The sequence below is a fragment of the Notolepis coatsorum genome, assembly GCF_963971535.1.
Source record: "Notolepis coatsorum genome assembly, chromosome: 13".
Lineage (NCBI taxonomy): Eukaryota > Metazoa > Chordata > Actinopteri > Aulopiformes > Paralepididae > Notolepis > Notolepis coatsorum.
The window spans coordinates 59,441,169-59,456,425 of NC_140177.1; the positions used below are offsets into that span (position 1 = coordinate 59,441,169).

Below are 15,257 nucleotides of genomic sequence, written 5' to 3' on the forward strand. Positions count from 1 at the left end.
CCCAGCAATGCCCATGTTTCTCCTCCTGGTGATGATGGGGCCCCCTTGGACCTTTTGTGAAGCCAACTGTCACAAATCTAGGGGAGAAGATCGACTGTGACCGTAAGATGGACAAACGGATACATGTTGTAGTGGGAAAGAGGTTTTTCCAGTTTAGGAAGCTGTCCAAGGTCAAACCTTTTATCTTGTGTTTTTGAAAATGTTATACATGCTTTTATGACCTCTCGTCTTGACTATTGGCCTTGTAAGTTGCCTTCATTCAGGCCTCCCTCTCTCGCTTGCAGTTAGTCCAGAACACTGCTGCTTGTCTGCTAACTGGGATTGATTTTAAGATGTTGCTGTTAGTTTGGCACCGTTCTACCTCTCGGACCTGCTGGAACCTTATGTTCCTTCAAGGTCCCTCAGGTCTCTGTTCCTAAGTCCAGGCTGAAGCTTAGGGGGGCCCCAAAGCTGCCTCTGCATGTTAGGCAGGCCCCCACTCAGCAGGTGTTTAAATCACGCCTCAAAACACATTTATTTTCTTTGTTTTTTGACACGGCTTGAGAGACTTGCCTTTTTATGTGACATACAGTATATGCTTTACTGTGTGCTTTTGATCTCTGTGTGATATTTGTTGTTTGACTTGTACAGCACTTTGGTCAACTTTGTTGTTTTTAAATGTGCTCTATAAATAAAGTGGATTTGATTGTGTGACAACGATTGCTTCGGAAGTAGTTCCGGTTCAAGCAGACTCTAAGCAATCACTGTCACCCCACCAGTTTTAACATCTCTCCTGTTGTAAATGCAACCGTTAACGTGGTAGACGTTTAACTGTGTGTATTTGTTTTATGTATCCCAGGCGTGGAGCGTGAAGTTGGAACAGGAGGTTGAGAAGAACAAGGCTCTGACAGAGGCACTGCAGACGTTTGCGACTGAGCGCCACGAGCAGCGTAAGAGCAGGCGCTCCCCCACCCTCAGCACCCTCACTGAAGACGACTTCTATGATGCTGTGTCAGGTCAGCACTTTGACGCTGTTTCATTAACCACCCCGTCAGGTTCAAGTACAACACTCACTGCCATGGGAACTAAACCATTCACTGTGCTGCTGACATAGGAGCATCACTCAAGATTATTGGCATCACATCATTCTCTGTGATCTGACATTTGAATAAACCAAATTTCTGAATTGTCGAGGAACCACCCCATAGTCACTGGATGTGAAGTCTCTCTTTCTTTCCTTGTGCATCCTCTTGAGGACAGCATGGGGCATGGAGAGCAGGGGCAGTATGGAGAGCAGGGGCAGTATGGAGAGCAGGGGCAGTATGGAGAGCAGGGGCAGTATGGGGAGCAGGGGCAGTATGGAGAGCAGGGGCAGTATGGAGATTAGGGGCAGTAATGAGAGCAGGGGCAGTATGGAGAGCAGGGGCAGAGCAGGGGCAGTATGGAGAGTAGGGGCAGTATGGAGAGCAGGGGCAGTATGGAGAGCAGGGGCAGTATGGGGCAGGACAGTGTCTTAAGTGTTACAACATAGTAAATGCCTTTTACGGCAAGCAAGTATTTGCCAAAACATTAAAAAAAGATCAAACCATATAATAATTAAATCAGCTATAGCCTAATGTAGTAGTTTTTTCATCAGTGTTGGGCAAGAATATATACAGTATGGGCTTAGCAATTTAGTCATGTTGACAATACAATAGCAAGTGTACAGGCAAACGGAGCAGGTCTGCGGTCGCCTTTAATAAATGTGTTATATTTCTATCAAATGCTTTATACATTACGTAAACATTATTTTTGTGTGTTAAGTATTCAGTATTACTTCACTGTCCGCAAAAACGGCATGCTGTCCGCTTGGATTTGGTCACCCTAGTGGCACTGCTGTATCCAACTATCAGTAGGCGGAGTCATTTACAGTGTCAACATTGAACATACTGAGAGATTTGGGGTGCTTTTTCAATGTATGTGATGTATAGATTGGGGGAAGGTGGTAGCATCTAACGGTGCCAGGTCAGAGAGGGCAGAAATGTGTTTGGCTTAGCAGAGCACCACACTGCCAGCGAGAGAATGTTTGTTGACATTCCTTGTAAGAACATCTGAGATAAGACGGAGTGTCTCCCAGAGCGAGGGAGAGCGGTTCACAGTGAATGAAACGTTTAATGTGTGTAAAGGTTATTAACGCAGTTGTCATGACGGGGCCGTCGTTACGACGACGAACATCTATAAGTCGAACGGTGTTTCCGGGTGGAAGGCAGACTAGACTCTGACCAAGAGCGAGTAGGACTGAGATCACACAGAGGACACTCTCTCCTCTCATTGAGAGGGGGGGGGGGGGGGGGGGGGAGGAAGAATGCCACATCAGCGTTAGCTTCGGCTACCACGAGGATGGTCTTGGCTAACGAACAGGCCTGACCACTATTGGACTGAATAACAAAAGGACGATAGACGAACACACCGAAAGATCATTAGGATAGACTCTTCAAGGACGATACAATTTGATAACATCTGACAACATCTGATTATGAGGTTCTGTTTATAGCAATAAAACAACGCTTTTCCTCATAAGGTATCTCACGGTGTCGAAGTGTCGAATTCTTACGGAGGTGGAGAATTAGGATGGTTTATGGATTGCACTAACGGGGGAGATAAGGATCTTATCTGCCAGTATCGGAGACGTCAGGACCATTAAAATGACACAACGCAGAGGAATTGGATGGAGAGCCAAACAGACGAAGACGTGATACTGGCCAGTTTGATCAGGATCTTACAGTTGGTGCCGATGACAGCCGGATTTGCAAGAGATTAAAACAACGGGAACAGTTGGTTGTTGATGACAGCCGGATTTGCAAGAGATAAGAACAACGGATAAAGACTTTTTCAATAATGGGGCGACAGTGGACAACAGTCATCAATGTGTGGGAGAATCATGATCGAAGCAAGGCCGGCCAGCCCTGGGAGAGAGCGGCGAGTCGAGCGGTCAGGAGGCGAACCAGCGCTGTAGGGGAAACAGCGCTCCGATCAAAAATGTGAGTTCACTGTGCACACGGTTGTTTTGATCTTTTAAGCCAAATAAAAACGAACAGATGTGCATCCGTAAACGTAAAATTTCTAGTTCGACACAGAGAGAATGCCAGCTGTAATAATATGAGCAGAGAGCCATGGTGAAAATCGCGGGTGTTATCTACAGAGGAGGAAAAGCAAACGAGGCAGGCTGCACAGTTTTGGTTTAAGGAGGGTAAATGCGAGATGAGGAAAGGGGCGCTTGAATCGGATCGAAAAATTGTTGATGGCGGGACTGTTTTCATAACGGAAGGAAAGTCGAAAGGAGATTGTACCAGTGTGTATTATGTCCGATCAGGCAAGAGTATTAGTCTGAGAAAGCGTCCCCTGATAATGGATAGCAAAGAGAGGAAAAACAGCTGTGTTTTTAGGCCTTGGAAGGAAGGGCAGCGTTCGTTCGTTGAGAGAGTAGCCATTTGCACCGAGTCAAAAAGGCTGCAGAGCCACGAGGGGTTTAGAATCAGGAAGTGACACGTCACCTGCAATCCTCTAGACTGAGTTTTGGCCGCCATCTAGGGGGGCAGTGGGATAATACAAGCAAATGGAGGAGGAGTAGGTGGAGGGGGGGGGGGGGGTAGTGCTGGGGAGTTTCCATTACCCATAGGGGAATATTTAGAGTTTAATTCAATTAAGGAGTTTAATTGCGGAGGGGGGGGTAGTGCTGGGGAGTTTCCATTACCCATAGGGGAATATTTAGAGTTTAAGTTAATTAAGGAGTTAAATTTTTTCAAAATTACCAACTGCTTGTGTGTATACACGGTGGTGTATGTGAGAACTTTGTAAAGGAACTCAAAGTGTGGTATAGAGCGACGATGACAGCTCCAGGGCGACGGTGACAGCTCCAGGGCGACGGTAGACAGCCCCGTAGGGTATAGAGCGACGGTGACAGCTCCAGGGCGACGGTAGACAGCCCCGTAGGGTATAGAGCGACGGTGACAGCTCCAGGGCGACGGTAGACAGCCCCGTAGGGTATAGAGCGACGGTGACAGCTCCAGGGCGACGGTAGACAGCCCCGTAGGGTATAGAGCGACGGTGACAGCTCCAGGGCGACGGTAGACAGCCCCGTAGGGTATAGAGCGACGGACAGCTCTGTTGTATGTTAGATGATAGTACGAGTACGTATGTGAGTTAGGGGCAGGGAACCAACCTGCTCTGTTGTATGTTAGAGCGATGCTCGGTTGTATGTTATTATCATAATAATAATATCGATATACAGGTTAATTAAATAGTTTAATTATTGAATGGGTTAAATAAGAATTGCACAGAGAGATGAGATGCGGTTTAATTAAATAAGTTTAATTATGAAATAAGAGGGAGTTCGATCTCCAGTGGGGCCTTCTCACACCTAATAAATAGGCAGAGTCTTGAGGGGACACGTCACCAGAAAGAACTGGCGCGCGCTGGGGGTCACCCGTGGGACAAACGTAGAGCGCCGAGTGGGTATCGTTTAGCTGCTGGTGTCACGCCGGAAGACAACAAAACAGGGAACAGCCCTGTAGGATTAGCTATGGGTGTTGAGAAGGTGGGGGACTAATAGAGAACAAATAGCGCCATGGGCTGTAGGACACTCACACCGTCCAACAGTCTGAAAGGGCGTGGCCATGGCAGGGGCTTGCAGAGGAAAAAATATATAGAGAACGAGCTGCAGGCCCAAAGCCACGGTAGACTAATAGAAAACACAGGGTCGAGTGTACAGAAAAACTGCCGGCGTGGTGTTTCTGCTTTCAGAGTCTGGAGAGGGCCGACGGCGGTGGAGATGAGCCTCAACCAAGATGACCGACAGGGCGGAGATGACCGATGGGGCGGAGACGGCCGACGAGGCGGAGTCCAGCGGTCGCAGGCGGTGTTGCCCAGGGGAGAACGAGGCGGACATCGGAGGGGGCTTCCCGGCGGAGACGCTGTTTAGAGCGTTTTGAAACAACAGAGCACGGGCGGTGAATCATGGACAAGCAGGGACTTCCTTTCAGAGTCGATCAGGAGATCGAGAGACGAGACAACAGCGAGAAGTCCTGTGTTCATTGATTAGGAGTATGAGATATAAATGGAGGATTCATATAGAAGATATATGTATAGAAGGATATATATATATAGAAGGTAGATAAGAGGGAAAACAGTAAAACAACAGGATGGAATTATTGGGAGCAGACAGAGGAGCTCTAATTGTTATGAGTCGTTGGATGTTGTTGGTGTTGGTGGTCGGTTTCGGTTCCCTTTGTGCACGAAGGGGGGCCCAAACAGACATCAGGCAGCAAGATCACTGGGTTGACCGTGGGCCGTCTTCGTTTCTTGTGCACGAGAGACGAGGTTGGTTTGCTTCAACCACAGGCTATTTTTGGTATAATTAATTGAAAAACCAAGTAGTCTTATGATTCTGAAGGTTGATTAAGAATCAAAGGGGGGAATGAGAGATTTGGGGTGCTTTTTCAATGTATGTGATGTATAGATTGGGGGAAGATGGTAGCATCTAACGGTGCCAGGTCAGAGAGGGCAGAAATGTGTTTGGCTTAGCAGAGCACCACACTGCCAGCGAGAGAATGTTTGTTGACATTCCTTGTAAGAACATCTGAGATAAGACGGAGTGTCTCCCAGAGCGAGGGAGAGCGGTTCACAGTGAATGAAACGTTTAATGTGTGTAAAGGTTATTAACGCAGTTGTCATGACAACACGTCGCGACGACGAACATCTATAAGTCGAACGGTGTTTCCGGGTGGAAGGCAGACTAGACTCTGACCAAGAGCGAGTAGGACTGAGATCACACAGAGGACACTCTCTCCTCTCATTGAGAGGGGGGGGGGGGGGAGGAAGAATGCCACATCAGCGTTAGCTTCGGCTACCACGAGGATGGTCTTGGCTAACGAACAGGCCTGACCACTATTGGACTGAATAACAAAAGGACGATAGACGAACACACCGAAAGATCATTAGGATAGACTCTTCAAGGACGATACAATTTGATAACATCTGACAACATCTGATTATGAGGTTCTGTTTATAGCAATAAAACAACGCTTTTCCTCATAAGGTATCTCACGGTGTCGAAGTGTCGAATTCTTACGGAGGTGGAGAATTAGGATGGTTTATGGATTGCACTAACGGGGGAGATAAGGATCTTATCTGCCAGTATCGGAGACGTCAGCCATTAAAATGACACAACGCAGAGGAATTGGATGAGCCAAACAGACGAAGACGTGATACTGGCCAGTTTGATCAGGATCTTACAATACCGTAAAGTCTTGTCAATTACATTGAGAATACAGAAAAGAGAGCATCATGTAAAAGGATTATGTTCCCCACCTGTGCTGTTGTCAGCTGTGTAACACATTGATCTAGTATTGTACTCGCTAGACTTGTTGGGAAGTGGGTGTTCATATTTGCCTTGTGGCACTAGTGCGAGTGGGGGAGAAGTCTCATGGTTCTGCAGCTATTGTAATCCGACATACGTCGGGTCTAGTTTTCTATTCAGATATGAGATGTACATTACGTCACTATTCAGCGGTGCAAGTGATAGTCAGTGAGTCAGGTGGCTGTACTGTGAACCCTTGTCTCCTTGTGAAATGGAGAAACACCTTTTTTATACAGTACTTGTATGGAAACAAAGGCACTTCCAGTAACGCATCCCCACCCATCATTGTGTTGCTTTCTAGAGACTTAAAACGGTGCTCGTTTTGTCACGCCTCTCAGAGGCCTATCATCTGACAATGCTAATTATATTCTGTGCACCCCTGTGTGTGTGTGTGTGTGTGTGTGTCTTATCCGACAGCACCCAAAGCTCTGTCCATTGCCCTCATGTTTGTCCCTGGGGCACCTCAGACACCCGCCCCCCCCTCATAGACATGCCTAATAGCCATTCCTATTGCAGTTTGACATGGCTGATTACCCTTCTGTCAGCTGCTACACTGCGGAGATAGCCCTTTAGTGTAGTGCAGCAATAACGATAACACCGGCAAACTGTCCCCTTTTTTAATTACACCCAAGGTTAATGAGTGAGTGGTACATTAGGCTGAAGAACTGCTCACATAACTGCCTTAAATATTCAAGAGCAGTTCAAGTCAATGGAGGCAATCCAGTGGAATCCCGACAGCAGTCGCTGTGCTGAATGCCTTCCCTGCATTGCTTGAGCCAATAATGTCTTTGTGCTAAAAATGGATTCCTCACTTTGGCTCGCTTCGGTACGCCTGAGAGCCTTGAAACAGTGGTCGGTATGTACAATGGAAGTCCTGCTGTATGTTTGCATGTTAGAGTGTAATCTCTGGTTTGCTGGGATTATTGCATTATTCATCGACACACACAGAGTTATCGGCTGGTCAGAGGCTCACTCTGCCCCTGTGACTTTAATCTGCTCTCACGGTCTAATATGATGTTCTCGCAGCATTATGGAAACTCACTCATGTTGTCTGGAAAAAGCATATTTATCCATTTAGAACAGCTGCTACATTGATTACAATCTATAGATACCTGTATCTATAGAAAGACTCAAATCCCTCAAATGCAGTTAAATGGCCCAATCTGTGTTCCAAATTTAGCTGTTAAAATTATTAAAACTAGACAGCAGATACTTACCGGTATATATGTTTTTTAATGTATCTTTTGGCTGTTTGTAAACATTGGCATTAAAAAGACCCAATGTTCTGATATACAGCGGGTTAAGAAAGTTCTAAAAAGCGTATTTTCAATCTGTAAATCAAATACCCCACATTATGGTAAAAAAAAACACCCGGATTGAGGCTTAAAACAGGAAATGCATTACTGTAGCCATGTAATCATTCATAATACAATGGAGCCATACTGTAGTGTCCAGAGACCTGCGTCGTCCCTGGCAGCGTGCAGACTTGGGGGAGGAGGAGTAGCAGCCAGGCCCTGATCACACCGTGTTGGGAGGAAGTGGAGCCTCTGCCTGGCTTCTCATTGGAACAGAAACCCCAGGTGGGGCTTGGCTGGCAGCGAGGAGGGAGAAGGTTGGGAGAGCAGCAGCAAGAGGAGGAGGAGGAGGAGGAGGCGGAGGAAGAGTAGTGTTCATTCACTAACGGAATACTGTCCAGACTACATTGAAAGTGGGGGGGCAGGGGTTGAGGGTTTCTAGGCTGGTTTAGTGACTGGCATGACCTCTCTCATCCCACAGAGTCGGACTCTGAGCTCTCTCTGAGTGACTTCCTGTCTGTGGCTAGCTACTCCTTCGACGAGGACGAGAGGAGAGACCCCCTCCAGTGCAGCAGCGTCCGCCGTCCCGGCACCACCTCCAGGGGTCCAAGTGGCATGTCTGGGGACGGGAACCATGGCAACCAACCAGCCCAGTGCAATGGAGTCAAGAGGCACAGGTGGGACGTTTTCCAGTTATGAGGTTGTGCTTGTTATCAACTTTACCTTGTTGTTGTTTTTCCCTTCCATTCCTCCAAAGACTTCTGATTATGTGGTCAGGGGCTTTTTGCAGACATTCATACGGACATTCTATAGGGTGTGGTTTTTATCTCATCAACATTATTTATTGCAGACCCAACTTCCATAATGTCATAATGTCATCACTCTGCAGCGGTGTCTGATGACTGTTCAGTTCCTGAGCCATATCGGCGGCAGCTCAGGACACTAGATGTAACGGGACACCACCTCTCTCCGCTCCTCTGTCCCTTCTCCTATGCAGGTGTTTTTGTTTTGAGCGCCCCCGGCCCCAGCGGGACCTGCCTCTTGTTTTTCCTACTTATCTCTCACGCTCCCTGTCGACGCTTCAAGTGGCCCCCGCTTTCCTGGCTGTCGCTAACGCTTCCTTCCTAAGATTGACCAATCTATTTCATTTCCTCAGATGATGAGGCTGCCTTGTCCTCTCTTTCTTAATCCAACAAGTGACCCGTGAATAATTTAGTGAGTGTTGGCTTGGTGAGAGTCAGAGGAAAGGGACTGGTTGGCTAGCTCTGTGTGCGTATGTATACGCACGCGCGTGTGTGTGTGTGTTCATTAATGATTGATGAGGTGTCTGTTTGTACATTATTATTATTTTTTTTTTAACTTAATTTTTTAGCGTTTATCGCTTTTCTGGTCAAGCATGACCGACAGTTGTAGGGTGAAACGGGAGAGAGAGCAGGGGGAGACATTCGGCAAATGACGGCGAGTCCGGGAATCGAACTCGGAGTCAACCAGATCCGTGACGCAGCACGGAGTCCCGCGACGCAGCGCGGTAACATGGTGTGCTACTGGAGCACCCCCTGTTTGTACATTATTACTCCTGTCATTCAGAGAGACCTGTGTCCCTGGTTTGCTGTACCGGTGTACAGTATGTACAGTACGCTGCCGTAGGCCTAAGTGTAGTTATTTGACAGTATAATATGACAACTGGTATACTGACTTTATCCCGCTCCAAGTGTAACAACCAAAGTATTAATAAGAAATACTACTTATTATAAGGACGTTCTGCCAGATTCTACTTTTTGATATTTTTTTATTACTTTTTCTATTTGATTCTTCTAAAAATAATTATCTTTGGCAACATACAGTATATACATTATAGTATAATTACTACTTGGCAATTTTTTGTGGTTGGGCCCCAACTGAATGCAATGACGACGAATGTAAGAAGTGAATGACGCTGCCAGAATGCACTTGTTGTGACTATTCATTTCACATGTTTTGGTGTGTTTTGGAGCCAGGAGAGGTACAGTGCTGCAGTGCATCACTGGCCTGCTCATTGCACTGTTGATAAGAGCGGCTTCAGATTCACCCCCCCCCCCCCCCTCTCTCTCTTTCTCTCGCTCTCTCTCAACATCCATCCGTCCATCTCCCACTGGGTTTATTTAGACTGGAGTGTTGGCTTTTGTCAGTACGTAGCTGCTTCAGTGCTCTGAACAAACACACCACCTGCTTCAGGCCCAGGCACATGGCTCACAGACCAGCTCCAGGCACCTGGCTCACAGACCAGCTCCAGGCACCTGGCTCACAGACCAGCTCCAGGCACCTGGCTCACAGTCCAGCTCCAGGCACCTGGCTCACAGACCAGCTCCAGGCACCTGGCTCACAGACCAGCTCCAGGCACCTGGCTCACAGACCAGCTCCAGGCACCTGGCTCACAGACCAGCTCCAGGCAACTGGCTCACAGACCAGCTCCAGGCACCTGGCTCACAGTCCAGCTCCAGGCACCTGGCTCACAGACCAGCTCCAGGCACCTGGCTCACAGACCAGCTCCAGGCACCTGGCTCACAGACCAGCTCCAGTCACCTGGCTCACAGACCAGCTCCAGGCACCTGGCTCACAGACCAGCTCCAGGCACCTGGCTCACAGACCAGCTCCAGGCACCTGGCTCACAGACCAGCTCCAGTCGTCAAGCAGGGTTCAAGTCCAGACCGCTTGAGTCCCAGATGAGACCACGAGGTCCAGCCTAGTCGAGTCGCAATGCTGTTACTCGGTCACTCGTGCCTTATTTCTATACTTTATTTATATTTTTTTAACATTAAACCTTTTCTTAATATTTTGTATTCTAGTTTAAGTCTATATTCTGTGTGAAGGGGGTCTAGCAAAGTATGATTTCCATTGTACGGTGCATATGGCAAATAAATAGCTTGAATCTTGAAACCAAGACTATAGGAGGGTTCATGTCCAAAATCAACACCAACACTGGAGGACATCGAGTCCTAACTAAGACCAATACCATCATTGTTTGGAAGGCTCTCAAAATGATTACAATTCTACCCAGCAAAAGCTTTTTCAACAGGCTATAACACCACTTGTGGCAGAAAGAAAGATGGGAGAGATGCATCTTGTAATTTTCTCAATTCTTCTGAAATTATTTGTGACTTGCAGAATTCTTCTGAAATTGCAGAATGCTATGTCAAAACCATACTAGAGACCAGACTTCAGTACTACCAATACTGTACACACATGCACACGCACACGCACGCACACACACACAGTCTCCCATCCATTCATGGGTATTGCATGAGGCTTGACCAGAGGAGCCACAGATAGCTAATTAGCTGTCAGGTGTCGGGTAACTTTGTTTCCAAATGGTGGCCTTAAGTTGGTGTCTATATACTTTTCAGATCCCAGCACAACTACTTTGGTTAGACGGCATGCTATGTTTTATGTGTAGCTTCTAGGGCTTGTTGGTTTAATTCGACAAAGTCTATTGCTTATTAAATACATAGATTATGTAGACCTAGAAAGGAATAGAAACGTAATGGCTTATATATCTAAAGATGAATTGTATGGCTCTATAGACCTGGGGAGTGAGGTTCCACCTGTGATTCCCCCCCCCCCCCCCATTGTAGCCACCCATTGAAGATCAAAACTACAAGTATTACAGCCAAAACAAATTGTAATCTTAATCTTTGATGGCTGTGTATATATTATTTAATTCTTCTACTCTTACAACCAATAAAGGTAAACGTTTTAACTTAATCTTTGAGAAAATGTGTTTTTATATCATCCTACTCGTTTCCATAGTAACTACTACAGTGCCAATATGCCTCGGCATGGCTCACAAATCTTCGACCAATCACAAGAGCACAACTACTCTGACATGGCATCCCTTAATATTCTCGTTTGTTATTTTGACATCAATAAAATGTTGAACAGGAAAACTACTGTATGACATTTAAAAACAAACGAGTCAGGTAATCATGAGTATATAATTCCAATAGTTTATAAGTCTGTTTTGACTATTTTGGTTTCCTAATGTAATCCTCTCAGTGCAGCAGCGTTCGCTCCAGACTGGTCCCCAAAAATGCAATTAACCCTTTCCTGGAAATATGTAGTCTTGCATTGTACCCATTCCTTTTTCAAAATGTACTCCAATGTAAAAACGCAGATCTCATTTAATTATGCTCAACTCTGCTCCTGTCAAATGTCAGACCAATTGAATAAGTGGAACCATATAAACCCTGCTACCTGGAGAACGTCCTATCGTAAAATAAAACAAACTCATAGGTAAAAATGTGTCTGGAACCAGGCAGGTCTTAAAGCTATCACGTGACTCCCCAGGTCTATAGCACCTCAGCCATTAGTAATTACATTCTAAACCTAGTCTTGTCTTGAATGTACGGTATTTATGGGCAGTGGTTTTTACCTTGAGGTAATGTGACTTACAGTACATGGCAGCTTTGTGTTGGACACTGAGCCTGTAAAGAATCCTGTGATCTTTGCTGACAAATTCACGATAATGAGGTGACTGTTCTATGATAATTGGATATCCATATTCTTTTTTTACTTTCTCTTTTTCCCCTTTCTTTTTCCGTTTTTCTCCCATCCCAATGTTAGTCGTTATGCCAATTCCCAATCCCCTACCTGGTCGTTGCGTGCTCTGCCCCCTACCATTGGTCTGGGAGTATCACATGCTTCCTCCAACACATGTGTAGCCAATCCCCACTTCTTTTCACCTGGCAGCGCGGACTCTCACTGGGGGAGTGTAACGTGTGGAGGACACTACCTCCCCCAGGATCCGACCTCGCTGTGCAGGCGCCCCGACCGATCTGTAGGAGTCGCTGTTTTACAACGCCCAGGACCCACCCTCGCCGGGTTTTCCCACCCTCTAACACTGCCAATTGTGTTAGTATGGACGGTCAGCTGGATTCGATCCGATATCCAAATTTTTTATTCAACAAATCGTTTATTATCGTTTGTGCTACTGAATCTCTATGACCAAATATTCAATCTCCATATAGCTGCCTCATCAGAGTAGTCAGCCAAGGGGCGGAATGTTCAAATGACATACTTGCATAAGTCAGGGAAGCCTTGGGGGCCTAAAGGCTAAGCAGAAGTGGTCTCGTGACTGGAAGTTTGCCAGTTTGATCCCCGGGCTGGCAGGGAAATCCTGGTGGGGGGAAGTGAGTGAATTAACCTTCCCTCAACACACACTGTTGAAAGTGCCCTTGAGCAAGGCACTTATACCTCCAACTGCTCAGACTGTGGTTGTCCCGGGCAGCTTCCAGGTGTGCATGTGTGTGAGAGTGTTGTTGAAATGGAGCATGTGTGCTCACTCAGTGAATATTCTGGGTAAAAGTAAACATATTGTGAGTTTGATGTTATTGTTATCCGTTTCCTACAGATCATCTCTACCGGCTCCCATGTTCTCCAGGAACGACATCAGCATCTGGAGTATTCTGAAGAAGTGCATAGGCATGGTGAGACCTTCCTTTTCTACTCTGTTCACACGTTTCATCTTTGGTTGTTTAGTTTTTTGCTTGCCTTTTGTTTGCAGAAAATGTTTGCTGAAATGAGATATTTTCAAGCTATGTTTATTGAACAATGAGTAAACTCCAGTGGTGGAGTTAAAGGGGCACTTCATGGAAGAAGAACAATTGATTTATTTTGCACATAATCTCACACATATCCCAAGGCTCTAAACTGTTTTGCACACATTCATTTAGTTATTGAGTTAATGAGTTTGAATATCTACACCCGTGATGTCATCAGAGGACACTGAATCCGTGTGTTGTGTTAATTACAGCTCAATGAAATGATGTAGATCAGTGGTTCTCAAACTTTTTACACCAAGTACCACCTGAGAACGTAGCTGGCTCTCCAAGTACCACCATATGACCGGCGTTAAAATACAGTCTATTCAGCTATGCACAGTTCACGCAGGAGGGAAATGTATTCCTAATACCATTATTTATTGTTAACTTTTGTCAGACACAGCCACAATGTACAAAGGGATAGCACTAGAACTAGCAAACGCTTCCACACAACTCATACAATGCAAGGGTCATTGAGAACATAATAACTAACATTCTCACATAGCAAGTGAGAAAATTAAGAACAACTGTATTTCAGCAAATGTACTTAATTCTCTCTCTATCTCTCGCTTTCTCTCTCCCTCTCACACAGCAAGCAATTGTCCTTCATTCTCTCTCTCTCACACTCACTCACACACACACACACAATTATTTTGTCACAAAAACTTAATTTCCTGCATTCTGGTGCAGGAATTTTTGAATTTTTACCCTTTAAATGCCAGTGTTTGTGATGGGCATCACACATTATTGTAAAAAAGAAAAGAACACATTCAATACATTTTTGAAATTTTACCCTTTAAATGTCAGTTTGTGTGATGGCATCACAAATTATTGTTAAAAAAACCACACAAAAAGTAAAATATTTTCAATATATCAAATGCAAAATACATTTGTCTGGGGGGGATTATTACAGGCTATGGATGTGTCAATGATTAGCAACAACACAGATTTTGATGGATTTTTTTTGTAATGTCAGATTTAACACCAACTCCTTTCAGAAAAGTGGGAGTATTTCATTTTTTATCTGACATTACAAAAAATCTAAACAAATAAATGGTTATGATCAGGGCTGAAGTTGAATTTAATATTTATGACTGTTTAGACTGCATTACTCTCTGTCACAGTGATCCTGGTTGTTCCCCAACTTCCCCACTTCTAACTATAGCGCCGCCGCAACCAGAAACACTGGCCTGGTCTGCTTCTAAGTTCAGTGACCTGACTGAAAAAATAAATAAATAAAAAATTGTGCTTTTTTGTAAATGTTTTCAAGTACCACCAGCAGTACCACCAAGTACCACTAGTGGTACGCGTACTACAGTTTGAGAACCACTGATGTAGATGAAAACATAGCAGACAATATTACAATCCTTATCTCTATAAAAAAAAATTCATTGAACTGTAATTAACACAACAGAAGGAGTTTGGTCATCGGTTTTCGTCTTGCTCTCCATCCCCCCGCCTGGGTTTAATTGGACTGTATAATCTCCCTTTCCCCTCTAAACACCCAATTAAATGAGGCTAATGGGTTAGTTCACACATACTCAACTCAATGACTAGACTGATGGTTTACAGGCAGTAAAGGAAGTGCATACTGTAAATGATGTATGTGGGTATTAATAGATAATAGGTAGGTGGATAGATGAATACTTTATTGATTAGGAGCCGGGTTGGATACTAGATCCATGGAATATATAACGTGTTCAGGGCATAGAGGTGCATCGATAACGAGTATAAGTACTTTGTTTTGAGTACTCAACGATACTGAGTAACGACATGAGTACTTTTTTAATGTTGAGGTAATCTAACCAAATGCCAACCTCCTATTTTATTTCCTGATTGATAATCCTTTCTTTATCGCTGTGATCGATACAGAGTGAGAGTATTTTAGCCTTGTGTCCAGCCCTTACCCGATACTGATACTGACACTGGTATCTTTATCAGTACATTTTAAGTATTCTTTTTTTTTTTACTTTTCCCCCCTTCTTTTTTCTGTTTTTCTCCCCTCCCAAT

At 45.2% G+C, this 15,257-nt stretch overlaps 1 protein-coding gene across 1 annotated transcript in view; it reads left to right on the plus strand.

The window, feature by feature from the left end:
- LOC311239369 (oxysterol-binding protein-related protein 1-like) overlaps positions 1–15,257 on the plus strand; it is a gene marked incomplete at its 5' end in the record, with an annotated part of 75,973 nt that overhangs the window by 39,690 nt on the left and 21,026 nt on the right. Inside the window, 3 exons of the mRNA XM_084327676.1 lie at positions 839–995; positions 8,153–8,348; positions 13,058–13,133. Of these exons, the coding sequence (XP_084183802.1) occupies positions 839–995; positions 8,153–8,348; positions 13,058–13,133 (429 nt within the window). The remainder of the gene's footprint in view (positions 1–838; positions 996–8,152; positions 8,349–13,057; positions 13,134–15,257) is intronic.